At 50.0% G+C, this 16,517-nt stretch overlaps 1 protein-coding gene across 2 annotated transcripts; it reads right to left on the bottom strand.

The window, feature by feature from the left end:
* Positions 1-4: 4 nt before the first annotated feature.
* On the bottom strand, positions 5-16,402 carry LOC124186241. 2 transcript variants are annotated; one of them, XM_046577770.1, is made up of 6 exons: positions 16,052-16,402; positions 7,642-8,020; positions 3,224-4,751; positions 888-1,402; positions 643-763; positions 5-564 (listed from the first exon to the last, which is right to left on the bottom strand). In XM_046577770.1, exons 2-6 carry the CDS (start codon positions 8,009-8,011, stop codon positions 528-530), a joined length of 2,571 nt encoding a protein of 856 aa, XP_046433726.1. In that variant the 5' UTR covers positions 8,012-8,020; positions 16,052-16,402; the 3' UTR covers positions 5-527. The 2 variants fall into 2 exon arrangements, with proteins under 2 accessions (XP_046433726.1, XP_046433725.1); XM_046577769.1 differs by having other exon boundaries at positions 16,042-16,402.
* Between the last annotated feature and the right edge of the window lie 115 nt (positions 16,403-16,517).

The following is a 16,517-nucleotide window of genomic DNA, read 5'->3' on the forward strand; positions in this document are numbered from 1 at the left end:
AATATGACAATGCATGTTCTTTTATTAACAGTAAATATCGCCTGTATGCATTTCTGTGCATGCCGGTGTGCGTGCGTGTGTGTTTAGTGCAGTGTTTCGTAAATACCAGAATATAAAACATTTTTTTCTCAATATATATATATATATATACACATAATATATCCGTTATAAAATACATTTAAAATTAAAACATCTGGATAAAATTAGAAACGTGAATCAGGTGAAAGTTGAAATCTCCTAATTATTTCAGACTCCGTGTAGACCGACGTAAAATTCATCTATACAAATATATAATATATCATAGGAATAATAATCAATAAATTAAATATACACAAACGTATCTATGAGAATAAAATAAGAAACGCAAGCCGAGTTGATAAATCTAATTGTAAGATCCGTTGTTAGACGAGACTAGAGATCGCATGTACATTGTATATAGATAAAGTTAGAATCTAGTTCGCGAAGAATTTTTATATAACAATTAACACAAGCTGCTACGTCAAGTTATTATAACCGACTAATAATTCTCAGTAAGTCGACGAATCCGGGAGTGATTTGGGGTACCTGGAAAACGAAAGTTCACGTCATCGCAGGCATGCGGTGGTTTTGGAGTTGGACGAGGAATTTGGAAAAAATGCTGACCTGTGTCTCCTCGCGATTTCCAATTCCACGGGCCCTTCTCTGACGGCCTTGAAGAGTTCGATGACCTCGCGATGGGTGAAGCCGCGAAGAACCTTGCCGTTCAGGGTGAGAATCTCGTCGCCTGAAACGAGAGGCAAGGCAAGAATGAGTCCGTGTGAAAGGAGGCGAACCGAACCGGGAGAACTGATTAAGAATTCCAGGCCTCGCCGAGCTCGCCGGCTGAATACGGAATGGCGGCCCCTCACCTTGAAGAAGAGACTTGGAGGCGTCGGCCTGGCCCCCGGGAAACACGCGCCTGACGAAGATGCCCATTTCACCTCGGGGGCTGTCTCGTCCCCCGACGACGCTGAAGCCGAGACTCGGACGGCCGAAGCCCTTCTCGAAACGGGCCGCGTGTCTGGTCGGGTACCGATGCGCTTCCAGGATCGTCTCGGGGGCCGAGGAATCCAGGGGAAGGAAGTCCGGCCGTCGACGATGGTCTACCACTCCGGAACCCGACACCGGCACCCGCCGATCCCGATCGTCGCAGAGCGAGATGTTCGACAGCGTCTTCGCGTTCTCGAAGTACTCCGTCTCCCCAGGAAGCAGCGTCGGGACGGAACAGACCTGAGGAACGTTCTCGTCGTACGCCGTCAGCAGCTGGATCTTACTGCCCGTGAACGACGCCAAAAAGTCTTGAACCGCCTGCAGCGACTCCATCGTTCCCAGGTCACGACCTTCCACCTCGACGATCTCGTCTCCCAGTCTCAGTCTTCCGTCTCTGTGAAGAAACGGATTGCTCATGGTCGAGAATTTGTTGAGGCGAAATTTGGAGCCTGTATTTGACCATGCCAAGGTTCGTGTAAGCCTACTTTGAAAGAAACTGAACCTAGAAATTTGAACCTTTCAAGTCATAAAAATTTAAGGACAAAACCTACATCGAACCCCAAACTCCTACAAACCGAAGTACCAAATCCTACTTTGTATCCGAGTAAACCCTGACAAGTGACAATTGGATTGGACGAGCGGTGCAGGTGAAATCCTGAACACGGTGTAATTGGCGATTTTAAGCGATTGTCTATTCTCCGAGAACCGTATGCGATGTTAACGAGCGAAAGCGGCACTTATCGTTGCGAGGATTCAAGAAGGCGAATGCACAAGTGTACAGGAACAGTGCCAAGAGTTCGGAGAATTTTTCATTTCTCGAAATTGCACAGCAGTCGTCAAGCTCGGACGATGTGTCGAGATGGAAGTTTCACCTAATATAGCGATACGTCGAAAACCGCTAACCGACTTAACAGAAGCTGTTGCAGTAATGAAGGCGTTTACCGCGAAGAGAGCACACAACCTGACCGATCGTCGAGCACATTCCTTCTTCTCTCTCTCTCTATCTATCTCTCTCTTTCTTTCTCTCCGTTCTTTTCCCAAGAAAAGCTTTTACACCGTTCAAGCCCCGGTTTTATCACGCTCTTCAATACGTGTCGTACGCGATCTGAAAGCTGAACGCTCCGCGTGTAGGTACGTACGTATAATTCCGAATGGAAACCGCGTAGCTTCGCGGCTTCGGTACCTGGGACGACTGTCGTTTGAGTAAACTTGAATATCTAATCCAGTCGTTCGGTCGCTAACGAGGAACACAGTTTCACAGGGTACGAGAAGATCCAGTTCTCGACCTTGACACAACCCCGAGAAGTTTCAGGGACTCTTTACAAACGGTACGGAGGAACGAAGGGAATTGAAAAAGCTACGAAAGTGACGCTGACGGGAGGCTGAAGAGTCACTGATCGATGCCGAGAGCCGGTAAGCAAATCAGGGGGTTGACGGATGCATCCCACTTTCTCTCTCCACGATCCGTGATTTAAGGAAGGGGGAATACAGCTTGGACGGTCTGTAATCGTACCGATTTTTAAGATTTTTTTTTTTTTAAAGAAATCCTATACACGTAGTATAATTTGAGTTTCAGACCCTTATTATTTATAGTTTCAACAAAATTTTAGGATTTTTTCATCGAAATTGATAGCAAAATGGCGGCATGGAGCATATAAGTAGCTAACGACTACGTTTTCAATCCGGTGGCGCAGATTCCTCGGCCAATTTTTATCCGATCGGCACGAAATTTTGACACAATCATTAAAACTTGTTTATCGGTTCGTTGAACTTCAATTCTAAAATTATTTTGTACAAATTTTTTCAACAATTTTTTGTCTCATGATAAAATATTTCGCTCGTAATTGTATATATTAGAGATTTTTTTTTTTCAACATTTTGGCTACGAGCTCGAACTCGAAAAAATGTCTTCAACTCGAACATTTTTTTCCACCTTTCACAAGTTGGACAGTAATGTCAAAGCGATGCGCTACCGCAAGAGCCCTCGAGCTTGAAGTCGTTCGCAGCTTATACGCGCCATTTCGCCATTTTGCGGCTAATTTGAATGAAAGAATTCTAAAATGTCCTTGAAACTGTAAATAACAAAGCCGTCAAACTCAAATTGCTTCAAGTGCTTTCGTTTCCTTGAAAAAAAAGCTTCTAAAAATAGGTATAATTTTAGACCGTCCAAGCTGTAACCCCCCCTCGTTCCCCTTGAGACGTTGCAACCATATACCTGTGGGCAATTCCTTTGTCCTCGAGTTCGACGACGACGTAACGAAGTCGGTCGGACCTCTGCCGAGCGAGTCTGATGCCGAGAGTCTCGTTGGGATCGTTCTTGACCAGGTCGACGATCCGACATCGACGCTGAGGCCGGACTCGCTCGACGACGTTGCCACCCTGAACGATGTCGGCGAGGAACCTGGTCTTCTCCCGCTGGAGTCTCGCCCTGTGCGGCGACGCGACGACAAGGCCCTCCGTCTCGGAAACCGGGATCTGATTTATGCTGGGTAGGATGCGGCCGGAGGTCGTTTGGTGCCAGCGCAGTCCGTCGAGTCCGCTCTCCGGGCGGTCCGGGTACTCGCTCGGCGTCGAACTCCGCGTCGGCTTCTCCATCTCCGAGTCGACGACGCTGCTCGTGTCCGAGCTGTCGGCGCGGTTGAGGCTCAGCGCCTCGGCCTCCGATGCCGCGGCCGATTCACCTCGGGGCCCGTCGCTGTCGTATCCGGACTCGTTGGAGCTGACGTAGTGCGAGGAGAGACGCTGCTCGGCGCTGGGCGCCGAATTTCGACGCTGAGACCGGAGCGTCGGCGCCGTTTCCTGGTCGGCGAGGTCGACGTGTTCCGTCTGCTGATCGTAGCCGGGGCTCCGGTACTCGGAGTAGGAATTGCGCCCCCCCGTTCTGAGGTAGGAAGCCGCCGTCCCTCCCGGGCGCGATCGGCGTCGACCCAGCGTCGTCGTCTCGACGGCGTCGTCGGTTCTGATAAGCGATGGAAAATGCTCCTCGGACACGGTTTTGAACAGTCGATCCGATTCCGGTCGATGAGAGACGGCGGAAGGAACGGCGTGACGTTCCTCGGGTAGAACGGAGAGCTTGGACCTGAGGAAGGCGTACGGAAAGCTGGTCTTCTTTCCCAGCTCCTTCGATTCCTTGCCGCAGTTCGGCTCGCGGAAATCGCAGCTTACCGATTTCCTCGCGAGATTAACGTCGGCGTTTCCATCCGCGTAATAGTCGCACGAGTAGAACGTCGTCCCGGGGTTCGGACTCTCCTGGACGCGTTCTCCCGGTTCGAAAACATCGTCGAGCAGCTGACCGGCCAGATTGTCGCAGGACACGGTCTTTCCGCTCTCCTTCCCGCCGATCCTGAGGTCGATTCCCTCCGAGGGGTCGTCGCCCTTGACGTAGGTCAGGGTCGTGTTCAGCTGGCTGGTACTGCAGCTTCTGAAGAGCGGTGCCTGGGGGTCCTTCTCCGGGGACCGAGTCGAGCGCAGGGCCTGAATCCCGTTCGACTTCCGGTTGCTCTGGGTCTGTTCGTCGGCGACGCTTTGCAGCGACCTGCGGTTGCTCTTGGCGGAGTTTAGCATCCCCGTAGACCCCATCCTGATGAAGAACGACTTGAACGGCGATGCGGACCGCTGCGGGGGGCTGAAGAGCCGCGTTTTTTCACCCGGGACTTCCGGCACCCCAACGGGGGACTCGCGGCAGCTGACCCTCCGGAAGGAGTCTATCTTCTTGCTCATCCTCCGGCCCCAGACGCCGAGTCCTGAAACGAAACGAAACGCGATTAGCGGGCCTCGTCGATCAGAAAACCAAGGAGGCGAAAAAGGCTAAAAAGGTTGCGGAACGCGACGACATATGGTAGCCAGGAAAGACGCCGAGTCGACGAATAAGAAGCGGACGAGCGGACGGCACCTGGTTCCGCGTATTTTGGGACTAGTTTTTAGAGATGTCAACCCGACCGGCATACCTACGCCCAGTTAACGGCACCCGGTGCGTGCGGCGAGGGGCGGAAGGCGGAAGCGCGGAAAGGAGGGGGATGAGCCGGGACCGAAACGCCTCGGTTTCGAGAAAGGACCCAGGAACGGGCCGAACGAAGAGGACCTCGTCGAGCCTCGAGGTCCCGCCGACGCTAACCAGCCACGGAAAAGGTGCGATCTTTCGGAATTAGCGCCGGTGTTCGAACGAGCCGCGATCCGGGCGGGATATTTTTAAAACGGACGACGAAGAATGCAATTCTGCACAACGGCGCAAAACACCGCTGCCTCGACCCCGTACCGAGGACACGGAAGTCGTCAGAGCGCGCAACCGTGTCCACTTAGACTCGCCACGCGACATTATCAATTCTTACCTCGGATTGCGAGAGGCTAACTACATCACGGATCGTGCTCGGCAGCAGCGCGGAGTCTGCGGAATCGACGCGCTTCACGATCGCAGGCGAATTTCGTATTCCAACTACATTCTGAACGGAGCCTGGATTCCGCGTATTCGAGAGGACCGGAGCGTCGTTGAAAAAATTGTACGACAAGGTTTCTTCATTTTTTGGTGGGGTTTTTTGACACCAGCTTACCGTTCAGCCGAACGGGATGTTTTTGGCGAATGTTAGGTTTTCGAGTTTGCTGAATCCAAAAATTACTTACATTTTCATCCGTGACGGACAGTATTTTTGCAAAATACAAGATACTTGTATAAAAAAGGCATTACAACGACGAAAAAACTACCATTTCACGAACTTAACAATATTTCTTATAAAACTAAAAAAACAATTTCTTCGTGAAATGCACTCGACATTCCGCGATTGTTCTTTTTGCCTATGAAACCTTTTCTTCTTCTCTTTCGTACTTCTTCGATCACGTTTCCGCTTTCCATTTTCCGTTTCCCTGTTTGTATTATATATATTACCGCGGAGACCGAATTCTACAATAAAAATGAAATTTTTCCAATTGCGGTACTGAACTTCTTTTCGAAGAAAGTATCAATTTATTTATCGTTTCGTCCGTAGTGTGGCGTGAAAAGTTATCTTCGGTTGCATTTGCGCGACAAAAAAAAATAAAAATAAACAAATATCAGCCGTAAAAATCGAACACCTTTCCGCACGGTATTCGGACCGTACAGTTTAAAGGGGCACGTTCTATACCGCGAGGATATGTTTTCTTGCAGCGACTTAGGAGGGGGAAGCGACACGCGCGTTGTTGGAACGGCCTTCTTGAGCTAACGTTTGAAAGTTAATAGCTTCCGTTCTTGTGTACAGCTCCTAACGGCAGGTGTTATGGACCGGATTGTAGAAAGGTAGATAGGTACCTGTAATTGGGTCTTTTTCTTCCGTTTCGTCGCCCCTTTTATTTTCGTCTTACTCGCCCCCCCCCCCCCCCCCCCCAAACATCTCCTCGAAGTTTCCATAGACCGTCCCCAGTCGGCTAATGGGATGTCCGAGCACTCGGTCAATTTAGTGCTGCCGAGCCGGCTAGACGCTAATGGCGCGATTCCAATATTTACGGCTAGCCTTTCTCAATTAAAAAGGAAAACAGGGATACGCGGCCGAGAAAACTTATTTAGTATTTTAATTAAATATTTCCCACAGGTGCGTCGCGCATCGCGTGGCCGCGCATTCCTCGATCGTTCGATTATTCCTAGATCACTCGAGATCGTTGCGCAATCCGATCCGTAACAACTCGGTCTCGTCGGCTCCGCAGCCTCGTCGAGCCCTGGAACCAGTTGCAGGAACCATCAAACGCGGCGAAACTCGGTTATAAAATCAACCTGCAGCGACAGCTAATCTCGCCTCGAGGTCTCACACGCCTCGCGACTTATCTGTATTTTATATGTACATAGAACTCGGGACTCTTCGTGGCGTATAAATCATTTTGTCACCTTGGCTCTTTTTTACTGCACCGAATATACACACGTCCGCGGTACCAAATCCCTGCAGCCCGTCACACGTGAACTGGTATTTCAATCCTGATAAAAAGATTCAAAAAAATAGGACTACAACGAGTCGCTTTATCTTATACCAGGTATAATTCTTTCTTCCCTGACAACAGCTTCGCCGGTTTCACAACCTCTCGCCTAGCTTCGAAACGACGAGAATTAGGGTGACGTGTGCAGGTTACAGAGTCGAGGCGGTAATTGTATTTTATTTCTCGTCGATTTCATGCACATCTGATTTCAATATTACAAAGATTTCAGGGATTTCAAGAGATTCCAAAGGATTTATCAAGAGAATTTAAATTCTTTCAGAAGACTTTGAAAAACTTCGAGAAATTTCAGAAGATTTCATGAGATTTGAAAAATGACAAGAGATTACAGAAAATTTCAAACATTTCAAGGTATTTAACAATATTTCCGGAAAAATGTGCGCCATATTCCAGGAGTGATCAACCCCTCGTACTCAAGCTATACCAGCAGGATATTTTCCGAAAGTGATACACACGGAGCAGGAAGAGAAAGAAGACACGGACGTGAAATAACAGTCCGCAAGTTCTTGGTCGTCGTCACGATCACCGTAATCAAGAGACTGTCAAACGGCGATTAAACACCGGTTGTAGCTGATGAAAAAGGAAAAAAAAAAAAAAAACCTTACGGAAAACACACACGCAACGATCGGGTACCAGGTATATTACACACGGCTGATGCGAGAGATACTCGATCTGCGGTACCTTTTTGTTTTTCCGGCTCGTGTTCCACGATGTAGGCCGGGACCGCGGTGACCATCTGATAGTCGGTCTCGGTACTGACCCGGGTGATGCGGCCCGATTGGTGGTCGGGCTCGTCCTGTCCATCCTGGTAGTTGTCCAGCGGTTGGACGTTGAGGTTCAGAGGCTGGTCGCCGCAGCTTCTTCTCGCCTGTTTCGCTCTCGGCGCCCTCGCGCCACCTCCGACGCTCTGGGTCTCCTCCGGGAACGGCGGGGATCCGACCGACGGCGACGGGGGTGGCGTACAGAAGGACGAGGACTCCTTCGGCGGCCTGGGTTCGCCACCGACCCCCTCGACGCTGTGCCGCTTAGACTTGGCCAGTCGCTTGAACATCGCAGCACCCTGTAATCGAAAAACGTTTGTTTGTTCGTTGGTTTGTTTTCTTAACGGTCGATGACGTCCGGAAATTCGAGTAACTCTCGCGCGGCGCGGTTGCAAATGGACATCTTCGAGCGAAATCGATCTCTCTCTCCTGCGGCTGCGGAAAACGAGTTTTTGACACGATTTAATACTCCGTAGAGTTAACCCCCAATTGGTCATTCTGAGTGAATTTTTTTGTTACCTCAACTTCAATTGCCGATGTTTTACAATAATTAGACAGTCAATTTTGGTTGGGAAAACTGAGAGACCTTTTTCTGCGATCCTTAAACAGTACCTGGATCTTATTTTTCTTAAAGATTTTTAAAAATCATCGTTGCAGAAGGACGTCATTTTTTTTTTTTTTTTTGAAATTGGGGTGAATTTCACCCTGCGCAGCTGCGTAACCTTTACGCGATTCCACCAAGTTGTGACAAATTAGAGGTAAATTGCAAAGAGTAAAGGCCAGCTGGGCGACTGGCAAAGGAGAGGCTTGAAAAGCGCGACGAACGCGTGCGCCGCAAGGACGAAACAAGACTCGATCTCTCGTTGTTGAGCGGCATAATACACGGTGCAATTATGCGGCGGCGATACACCTGTTGCCAATCGATTGCGCAACGCTCCGGAGTCGGACCGGCGGCAAAGAATTCCGTACTTTCACCGGGTGATCGGCGAGGGACCTTCGGGGCGTCGGTCCTAAAGGCGGGCTAAGGGCGTCATTATCGGGGAGGATCGATGACGCTCGGCGAGGAAGATACCGGAGAGAATCGCTCTCTCGTATACTCGGGGGATTTGGCACGGCGACAAGTCGCGTGCCTTTTGGTAACGCGCCGGAGGAACTCTCGACTAGCCGCAAATAGCGATCCGGGGGTAAAGACTCCTGGTTATAGATAGCTCGCGCTCTCTTGTATGGCCGAGTTCTGCGGGCCGATGCTGACTAGCGCTCTGCAGAATGCGAAACGGGCCCCCAAGACACCCACCCCCCCTCTGCAACCAGACGCGTCTCTCTAACCAACCGCGCCTGTAGAACCGCGAAAAGCGACGATGATGACCGGCGGCCGACGCGGCTCGCCTTAACCCAAATAAATTGAGAAACAAGAAACGAGACAACCAACCGGCTTCTGGGATACACTACTGTGTTCGAGATACCAGGAGATGATAACTTACAGCGTTGCCTGCAGTTTCGAATCGACTCGATCCTAGTGTGTGCTAACGGAAGTAGTCGATTAACTTTTTGCTAACTGGAGAAGGAGGGGAAGAAGAGGAGGAGAAGGAGGAGGAGGAGGAGAATTAGAGGCGGAGTGCGGACCTCGTCGTACAAACAGAGTGGACCTTGTTCCATGATGCGTCTTGGAATCGTAGCCGCGGCTTGTACTTGCACGTCTCGAGAATGAGAAGCGTATGCAGATAATACGGTGTAATTGTAACCAATCGCGAGTCACCTCGGACGAGGTCGACGTTTTGTTTCTCTCTTGCGTCGCCAATCGACGTACTAAACGCGGTGACTAACTTTTAGTGATTTTTCGAGCTAATTCGCCAACGAGGCAACTGCTTAACTAATTCGAACCCTCGAGTGAATATGCAAGCGTGATTCGGAGGATCGCTCGAACGATAATTAGTGGCAGGGTTTCGGTGAAATTAGCAAAGTGAACGTAAGTGAAGAGCCATTGTCGAGAACCTTAGCGAAGCTCTCCATTAGCGTCGGTCAATCGATCGTTGATCCTTATAACAATTGACGGCGAGGACGATGGCGTGTTTAACCGGGGAAGGTCACGGGGTTAACGTTCCTCTGTCAACACCCGTTTCAGAGTTAATAATACCCACGTGTGTCTGCCAAGCCTGCACTCCCCGAGCTCACGAATAGCTCGCTAGGTATACGACACAGAGGCCGGAGTGGAGGCCTCGGGCACTCACACGAAGGAGAATTTCCGCTTTTCACAAGCCCTAGTCCTCGACGAAGTGGAGACTACCTGTTGCACGTCGCGTCGCGGAGTCGACGTGTGGATAAGTCGAGTCGGGGTCAGAGGGCAGGCGGCACGCGTCGCGACGCTCCGCGATGGCGGGTCGAATTCGAGCGGAATATGAAGGAGGAAGAGGAAAGGAGGAGGAGAGATGGAGAGATAGAGAGAGATAGAGAGAGATAGAGAGAGAGAGAGAGAGAGAGAGAAAGAGAAAAAAGGAGAAGGCTAGGCGTCGATTCGGGAGTGAGGACGCCGAGGAGCCACGGCTGGGCTGAATTTGCATCGGAAAGCCTCTCACGTTCGGAGAGGATAAGGCGAGGGAGCCTTCGAGAGGAGACGAAGAAGACGAGGCGCAGGGCGGCCTTTGTACGCCTCTTGCCTTAGAATTCGTTCTTTTGCCCTCACACCGACTCCCACGATCAACTACACCCAAAGACCTTAGCACTACTCGACTGCATTCCGAAGGGTTCGCCGCTTCCTGCACGCGTCCTCCAGGCAGCCTTGTCCCCCGCTGACTCCCGCTCCTGCATCGAGAACCGACTATCGGAAATTTTAATTACCATTTGTACGATGCGGGACATTCGTTGAATGAATATTATCACCGTCCGTCGTCGCGCCGCCGAGTCATTCGAGGTTCAAGTACCCTTCGGACGGACGTCGTCTCTACTATTATACCTATACCTCGAAAACTGAGTGTCTCAGACTCGGAGGAAAACGCACGTGTCGTCCCAGTACTCGGTCGTATTATCGTTCTGGGACTCGAACTCACGAAATCGTCTGTCTTGAACCGAAAGAGCCTTCGGTGCTGGCCAAACGCCGTTCGAACCCTGTAACGGTGCTCCATAAGTACTGCCGAGTCCTGGTTCAAACGTTGTTTGGATGTCGGTCGAAGCTCGACGAGATTTTCACACGAAACGGAGAGACGCGCTCGCTGACCAGCGAAAACGAGACCTTTTCCGCTTAGACCTGCGTTGTTCCAACGTCGAAAATCGAACAGCACGGTGGCCTCGCGGTCAGAGCGGATAGCGCGTGTTACTAGCAGCGTAGTACCGCATGACGGAATTAGTATTCCGTTGTCATGTCGCAGAGCGTACGACGCACTCGGTCGCACCTCAGGACGAGGAGAATGCAACGGCAATAGTGGCGATGAAAGCCTGTTGTGGTTGTATTACAGAGGTATACAAGGAGGTGGGCAGGTATTACGGGTATTACTGGGACATGGTCGTGCCACAAGCCGGGATGAGGGGAGACGGTGCCTGTTTTCCTCCCTTTGTGCTCCTCCCGAAATCGACGACCCTGGCTGGTTCACGAGTCGAAATTTAACGCCTACATTTCACCCTACCAAGGTTCGTATATATCTACTATGAAGAAAACCGAACCTAGAAAATTAAAGTACCGAGCCCTACTTTGACGCTCTCGGTAAACCGTTCAACCTATTTTCATCGCTGTTCGATCTACGGCTCCTCCATTGGACCTGTGACTCCTCATCTGTAGATATATTATTACAGCGACATTCGAGTGTTCACGATTAATAATCCGAGGGCTGTTTCGACATAATTTTGACGAGTTTCAATGACCTTTTGACTAATCGAATATACAGAAAATACGATTAAACGCGTGTGATCAATCGGAATCGTTCAATCTTTATCAGCGGGTTAGGATTTTGAGCGTTGACGGAGGATTTCAAGCCGGCAGGCTTAACTCGGTAAATCGATAAATTTTTGACAATTTTACCGTTAAATTAAGGCCTGACGTTGCATCGAAGTAGAACCGAGTTTACGATCTTGAAGCCCTACGTAGGAGCTCCTCTAAAGTAGGAGCTAAATTTCGATTCGGGTTCGTTGATGAAGAGAGGGACGCGGTTAGCGAGAGAGGCGATCAGTCAGCCGGCCGCGGATCCCGTGAATGCATAATGGTGAATCATATCTTTTGAGAGGAGTAGAAGAGAAGAAGAAGAAACTAGATCATTAAGCCACGCAACCTTGGGTTTCTTGCCAAGTTCAGTGCACTCCGGCATCGACACGGTGTTCAGGTCCCCGCACACACGTACATGCGACGACCTCCGCAGCTTCTGACTCCGCGTTACTCCGAGTCCCTCCGCACCTCCTCCTCCACCTTACCCCCCTTTCCCGTTCTCCGGAGAGGTGGCTCGCCACCATCTAGGCATATCCTAGTTTTTGTCTAGCCGTTGGCTGGCTTCTTCGACGGACTAGTCTCAGGTAGCCCTCGAGCTCTGCTGCAGCTACCGCTTCTACTTACTCCCGTCAATCCACCGGGGCAATACAGAAACGCTCGGATCGAACCATCTACGGCGACCGCAGGATCCTCGTCCTCCCCCCTGTTGCCGCCCATCCCGTTCCCTCGACACGACGCGATCTTATTTTCTTTATTACGCGATGTCGTGGCGACGATGAGAGGCGAATGTCTGTTCACCCTGTAGCCGATGGAAAAGGAGATCACAAATGTCCGAACCGATTCCCGTCGTTTCGAAGGTAATTCGTTCCGTCGTCAACATTTTTCGGAACTGCCGATCCTTTTCCAACTTTCGCGTCCTTTTCTGGACGACTCGGTACTGTTCGGACCCCGCTAGGTCCCCGCGATAATAAAGGGGGAAACGTCGATCCTCGATATCCTGAAGCGTTGAAAAAAACTCGTTTCGAGATCGCGCGTGACTCGGTCGCATGATAAACTTTTACGAGTCCAGCGGAGGGGCGGGGGGGGGGGGGGGGTCGCGGGGTCCGGGGCCCGACTCTTGCGGTTCACGCGGCCCGTGTGCAATACCTCCGTCTGCGTGTCAGGATGGTCAAGTTTTCGAACCACGACGACTGTCAGCCCACGTTGAGCATAGTCCTGCAGCGTCCTTCGACCCGGTTGACCAGTCTCGGTACCCTTCTGTCGCTCAACATCCGATACCTACACCTCCTTCTCGGATACCCGCCTCGCCACGGCTCGGCAGACATCCTTTTCCTCCTGCCCGAGCCTTGTTTAGCCGACGATGTGTCGCACCATCGGATCGCAGGACGAAATCACGAGAAAATTCAATATCCTAGACGATCGTTGAGTAACGAATTTACGCTCTTCTCTAATGCTTTTCGGATCTTGGATTCCTCGTAGAAAGAATTTCGATTTTTTAACGGAAATAAGAATCGGATTGGAACGGGACAAAGGCAGGTGATTGATACACCTGATTAGAGTTGGTGATTTTTAACTTTATTTTTTTTTTAAGGTGCCACTCGAAAAATTTGTGACAAATACTGAAAAAAAAACCTTACGGACTTATATATATATGTATTAGTTTATTTGTTTCTACTTTTGTGATACTGCTATTTCGGCAATACAGACTGTTAACCAAATTTCTCCGAGACAATTAATCTTTCGGGTAAAAGACGAGGACAGCCAACTGCGGAATTGTTGGGCGCAGTTTTGCTGTTGATTGGTCAACGATTACTTGAACCACGATTCAAAAAAAAAAAATAAAAATAAGCTAATACATTACAAGCCCGTAAGGTATACTTTTAAAAATAAATAAAAATACTTCAGTAATTGGTTGGCGACCTCTAAATATTTTCCTATCTTCTTCAGGTTTGACGACAATTTTTTTTCAGTATTCGTGACAAATGTTTCGACTGGTGCGTTGAAAAAAGAAATAAATAAAAAAATACCGTTAAAAAATGAGCCACGTTACACCTGCTGCGAGAGGCGTTACAGAGCCGGGCACGAAACAACGTATTGTTTTAGGATTGCGGAGCGGCCGGATAGACGAGCCTAATAGGTTGAAGACACGCTCCATGGAACGCTGAATCTTCGGTGGACCGGATCGCCTGTAGTACTAGACGGTATCGGTGTAAAACTGCGGGGTACTATCGGTACCTACCTCCAGGGTAACAACGACTGCTCGCCGTCTACCTTGGGAGGCTCGAGAAGCGTTGAGAGGCGCCCGTCGGGTCACGGTCCGAGTGAATTTTAATTGCCACAATATACTTGCAGCCTCCGCGAGGAGGATATAAGGTGCCATTTCGGTCTCCCGTGTCCGACGGAATCGTCGCGAAATACTTTCGACGACGTGGAATTTGCCTCGATGACAATTCCGAGAGAGGATCTGCAAGCAGAGGCGGCGGCGGGGAATTAATACCGCGGAAAAAGAGTCGGAGGCGACGTATTTCGGAGAGTGAAAAAGAACCCAAGGTGGCTCATCCGCGTTTTACGGATTTTACGCCTACCTGCGACGGTAATTTTGATTAAAGCGAGGCCTGCGCGTTGCACCTGCCTCCTTCACATCCGTCGCGATTTCGATTAATTTTAATTAGAAACGCTCTGAACGACGGTTGCTCGAACTATTTCGTTGTAGCTGCAGGAATTCGCGGCGATGCGACGAGCCCGTTTCTGCCCCTCGTGATTTTTATCCCTTCGCTTCGCTTCATCGGCCAGGGTTTGAGACTCGTCGCGAGAATAGCAGAGCGAGATACGTCTGCGAAGTATCGGTGGAGTTGTCAAGCCTCCGGAGATTCGGAAGAAGCGATCTTTGCGTTGGACTTCAGTGCGATATCAGACCCTGATTTGACGATAAAAATGTTAGAAATTTACCGAAATGCCAAGCTTAGGCTCGCTTGAAACCCCCCTTCAAACGCTCAAAATCCTAACCAGCTGATTAAATGTTCATCGATTCCGATTGATTTCGTATCGTATTCTCTGTATATTCAATCAGTTGAAAGGGTTTTTGTATTCGCGAGAACGTTGAATGAATACAGTTGAAACGCTATACTTAATTTTCGAATGTTATCGAAACTCGTCAAAATTATGTCGAAACAGCCCTCGGATTATTAATCGTGAACACTCGAATGTCGCTGTAATAATATACCTATATGTATATGAGGAGTTACAGGTCCAACGGAGGAGCCGTAGATCGAATAGCGTGAAAATGGGTTGAATCGTCTACCGAGAGCGTCAAATTACGATTTGTTACTTTAATTTTTAAGAATCTGAGGTTCGACGTAGGATTTCTGGGTTCACGTTCCTTCAAAATAGGTTCACACGAGTCTCGGTAGGCGCTAAATTTCGACTCGGGACGGTTCTCCGCCTGCTACGGAGCCTCGACTTCAAAGAGAGAGAGGGAGAGAGAGAGAGAGATAAGCCAAGGTAGGTATAGCGGGCATAATAATTGTAGCGACGAATGCTCGACCCATTAGCCGTCCGATCCGGCTACCTGCCTATTAATTTCCGAATGAAAGAAGGAGGAGAACTGCCGCTGGTGCTTCTGCTGGTACACCGTGCGTCGCGCGGAGGCGAGAGATGGCATTATCATATGCAGCTATGCAGTCAGACACGCCGCTTGATTATTTTGTACGATGCAAGGCCATCCTCTAGGTATGCTTCTTCAAACCTCGGGCTCTCCTCGCTCGCCTCGAGATCTCCTCGCAGGCCGAGGGTAAATACGCGACGGACTCGCGTCTAGTACTTGTGCTCGACAAAAAAAAAAAAAAAATAAATAAATAAATGAAAAAAAAAAAACATAAAAAATATACGAAAAATTCACCGTAGGGGTTCGCCATCGAGAGTCCGTGCCGATGGACGTGTGCGAGAAATGAACGTTAAAGTATCGCACAAAAGCCAGGGTCAGTCGGGGTCACCCAATGCGATTTGGTTTATGACCCAGGAACACCTCCTCTCCCTCCCCCTCCCCCCCCCCCCCGCCCCCGCTCTTCTCCCTCTGCATATTATTGTACTTTGCGAATGATTTACGGCCGGGACCTGTTTATTTTTTAAATTCTTTCATTTCTCTCCGCGTTACGTTTTTTTCTTTTTTTTTTTTACTCTCTACTATTTTGTTTTCCCGTTTTTCTTCCCCCCTCCCCCGACTTTTTCGCATCTCCTCGCAACTCTTCCACACGCGCGGTACCCTGTAACCACCGACGTACACCGCGGCAGAGAGTAGAATCGCATTCGAATTCGAATCGAGTCAACGTTCCGGCATTCGATCGTCCGACAACACACGCAGCGACGACGACAACAATGCGAAGAACGCGAGAACGCGGGATTACAACTTACCGATACTTGCCTAGTTCGTCACCATCACCAATGACGACGGGTGGCTTTGTTCTCCTCTGTTGTTACACTCGCGGTACAACGACTAATCGTCCAATCGGTCGTTTGGTGCAAACAAAGTTGTCCGCGCTCGATCGGCGGGACGTACGTAGTTCTCGTCACACGCGGCGCGAACTTTGACCCCTCGGGGGTTGGTCTCCTCGTTAACGGGATTAAAGGCACACAACAAACTGAGGCTCGCGCACGCGGGTATATGTCGCGATTAGTTTAGGTAGAAGCGGGCGGAAAAGGCGAGTGTGTGAAGGAGAAAACGAGCGGCAGGGAACCCGTGCGACCTCGATCAATGCCGTGCGCAGACCAGCGCAGACTGTCCGCAACGGGGAACGTAGAGAGACCGTGATGTGTCGTGGTTTCCCCCACCCGAGCAACCCCACTCTGCCGCCCCTAGGCCGTGACACGACCGACATGAACCCAAAACC

The sequence above is a fragment of the Neodiprion fabricii genome, chromosome 7, assembly GCF_021155785.1.
Source record: "Neodiprion fabricii isolate iyNeoFabr1 chromosome 7, iyNeoFabr1.1, whole genome shotgun sequence".
Classification (NCBI taxonomy): Eukaryota; Metazoa; Arthropoda; class Insecta; order Hymenoptera; family Diprionidae; genus Neodiprion; species Neodiprion fabricii.

Excerpts from the sequence above, each read along its gene's own strand:
- LOC124186241 (XM_046577770.1), bottom strand. The coding sequence starts at position 8,011 with ATGTTCAAGCGACTGGCCAAGTCTAAGCGGCACAGCGTCGAGGGGGTC. Across the intron at positions 4,752-7,641 it reads CGAGCCGGAAAAACAAAAAG|GACTCGGCGTCTGGGGCCGG; the intron begins GTACCGCAGATC and ends GTTTCGTTTCAG. Across the intron at positions 764-887 it reads CTCCAAGTCTCTTCTTCAAG|GCGACGAGATTCTCACCCTG; the intron begins GTGAGGGGCCGC and ends CTCTCGTTTCAG.